Below are 2997 nucleotides of genomic sequence, written 5' to 3'. Positions count from 1 at the left end.
ATCCATTTGTATTTTAAATTCAATGTATTCTGATTATAAAAACTAATCATATGTATTTACTTTTTCTAGGTCTCTCAGAGTAGACTTGGCCTCAATGACTACTATATTGTTTGTGCATACTTTATGTTGTATTTTAAATTCAATGCATCCTGATTATAAAAACTAATCATATGTATTTTTTTTTCTAGGTCTCTCAGAGTAGACTTGCCCTCAATGACTACTATTGTTTGTGCATACTTTATGTTGTATTTTGAGAGATATAAATCCTTATTATTATAATTTAAATAGACTATTTATTTTATTTTAGATATGTCTTCTTGATTACATTTTGTGTACAATATACATAAATGAGAGACTACTGGTCAAATTTATGAATGAGATAATTATGTTTTAATCAAGTTCTATTCATTATATTTGTTAAATGATACTTTTTGATTTAGAATATGTTATAATTATAAGATATGTTTCGATACTTAGTTCAAGATGTATGCACATGTAGTTTATCTAATCACAAGAACTATTTAAATAAAATTCCAAAAATAAAATTACAAGTCCACATAATGCCTATAAAGTTGTTTAAGCACAACTTCCATAAATAAAATTTCAAGTCCACATAATATATAAAGTATGCGCAAAATTTCAAGTCCACATAATTTCAAGTCAATATATATGATCTAATGTGCACATAATTTCAAGTCCACATAATATCTAATGCGCACAATACACATAAAGTATGCACATAATATATATGATCTAATCCTATTATGAAACTATCCATATATATAAAGTATGGGTGTGCACGTGTAAACAAATATGTAAAGCCCGTAAAATAGTACATATCAGAGCCAAATAAATAGTAAAATTTCAAGTCCACATAATCCATATAATATCTAATCCATATATATGTCTAGATGGTAACATGATGTTCACTCCACATAATATCTAATGTGCACAAAATATATAAAGTATGCACAAAATATATATGATCTAATCCTATTATGCAACTATCCATATATATAAAGTATGTGCACGTGTAAACAAATGTGTAAAGTCCATAAAAAAGTACATATCAAAGCCAAATAAATAGTAAAATCTAAGTGCTATCATCAATAACATCTCGTGGTCTCTTGTCCCCAGGACGTGGTCCAGATCCACCTGTCTCATGCTGTACAATAAAAAAATAATATTAAAATATTACTTGAAATTAACTATTAAAAGAATCATTTATCAAATATAGTAGAATTCGTAAATTAAGTTACAAACTTACCATATGCTCATCAGATCCTGTAGCAGTATCTCTCTTGTCCCCAGGACGTGGTCCAGATCCACCTGTCTCATGCTGTACAATAAAAAAATAATATTAAAATATTACTTGAAATTAACTATTAAAAGAATCATTTATCAAATATAGTAGAATTCGTAAATTAAGTTACAAACTTACCATATGCTCATCAGATCCTATAGCAGTATCTCTCTTGTCCTCGGGACGTGGTCCAGATCCACCTGTCTCATGCTGTACAATAAAAAAATAATATTAAAATATTACTTGAAATTAACTATTAAAAGAATCATTTATCAAATATAGTAGAATTCATAAATTAAGTTACAAACTTACCATATGCTCATCAGATCCTGTAGCAGTATCTCCTCTAGCAGTATCTTGTGCAGTATCAACACCAAATGCAGTGCTAGCTAACTCCTGTACAAGGTCAAATTCAAAGTGTCCAATTAAATCTTAAATTAAGAGTCAAAATAAGATCAAATTAAGTATTACATATTAATACCTCAAAGGATGTCGATGTGCGTTCAAATTGGCTCTGATCAAAATTATGAGGATAACCTATCCTAATGGTAGTGTCCACCTGCATACATGCATTTAATGAAATCATATTTAGTGAACATATATATGTGTACTAAATAATTTCAAGTAAAGTTACAATATTGTAAGAGTTCATATTTAAGTTAAGAATTATAAGATACATACCATAGATGGTGTCACAATAGTCAGACCCTCTTCTTGATGTGATGTAGAGGGTCCCTCATGACCTGAATCCTGGAGAAAGAAGCATTCAATGTATCAACATGAAAATTTATATAATATACGACGATAGCATATTAACTTAAAAAGATCTAGTACAATGTCTAGATATAAATTTATACTATACCCCATAAGGTGTGCCGAGTTGTCTTCCAGTAGATGCAATATTAACTCTAATATTAGGCGTAGTCCTTATCTACATAAACAAAATTTATTTAATGAAGTATTAGATTGTATAAAAAAAGAGATGCACTTAGTTTATACCTATATTTAATAAAGTACATAAAAACATTGACATGTACATGTATATTATATATATCTATACCTGGTCAAGATGAACATCCGAGCAAAGAAAATCCATATAAGATGTCATCATACTATCATCTGCTGCATCATGCTCATCTGGAACTGAAGTAGATCCTGCAGCAGTAGTAGGACCTAAACACGTCTCATGACAACTCGAACACATATGTGGCATCCATCGAGGAGCAGATGCCATGTGAGCAGCTTGCTCACTCAGGTTCCCTGTGAGGGAAGTCAAAGCATCTAATGTCGAAATGAATGATGTATTTTGGACATCTGCAGGAATCGATGGAGCAACAAGTGGAACTATGGGTGGATCCGGTAGGGGATTATTACTCCGTGCCCCTAATCTATGCTGTGGCATTCCACGACCAACACCCTGGAATGACTTAATATCAAAATAATTTGGTTTTTGGTTCATTACAAACTCACAGTATAATTTCTTCAAAAAATAAAAAGGGACCTCATAATTACGATGTGGTGGATAATCAAAAACCATCCACCATCTATCCCAAAAGTATCTAGCCATTTCTGGATGCACACACCACCTAATTGAAATTCTTTTCTGGTTAGGTTGCATTGGTTCTCTTGTTTTTGGGTTGGTAAAATATGGACATAAATGAGCTTTGGTTATTTTCAAATCTGTGATTTGTCTA

The 2997-nt window shown here is 30.9% G+C and overlaps 1 protein-coding gene across 1 annotated transcript; it reads right to left on the bottom strand.

The window, feature by feature from the left end:
• Window positions 1-1057: 1057 nt before the first annotated feature.
• On the bottom strand, window positions 1058-2788 carry LOC131860112 (uncharacterized). Its single transcript, XM_059214479.1, has 8 exons — window positions 2364-2788; window positions 2166-2234; window positions 1985-2053; window positions 1785-1862; window positions 1616-1699; window positions 1442-1513; window positions 1268-1339; window positions 1058-1165 (listed from the first exon to the last, which is right to left on the bottom strand). The coding sequence occupies exons 1-8, from the start codon at window positions 2760-2762 to the stop codon at window positions 1094-1096; spliced, it is 915 nt and encodes a 304-aa protein (XP_059070462.1). The 5' UTR covers window positions 2763-2788; the 3' UTR covers window positions 1058-1093.
• Window positions 2789-2997: the final 209 nt, after the last annotated feature.

Source organism: Cryptomeria japonica, chromosome 11 (genome assembly GCF_030272615.1).
Source record: "Cryptomeria japonica chromosome 11, Sugi_1.0, whole genome shotgun sequence".
Taxonomy (NCBI): Eukaryota; Viridiplantae; Streptophyta; class Pinopsida; order Cupressales; family Cupressaceae; genus Cryptomeria; species Cryptomeria japonica.
This window is presented reverse-complemented; position numbering and strand designations above follow the sequence as displayed.

Excerpts from the sequence above, each read along its gene's own strand:
- LOC131860112 (XM_059214479.1), bottom strand. The coding sequence starts at position 2,762 with ATGAACCAAAAACCAAATTATTTTGATATTAAGTCATTCCAGGGTGTT. Across the intron at positions 1,700-1,784 it reads GCACATCGACATCCTTTGAG|GAGTTAGCTAGCACTGCATT; the intron begins GTATTAATATGT and ends GACCTTGTACAG. Across the intron at positions 1,166-1,267 it reads CAGGATCTGATGAGCATATG|CATGAGACAGGTGGATCTGG; the intron begins GTAAGTTTGTAA and ends TTTATTGTACAG.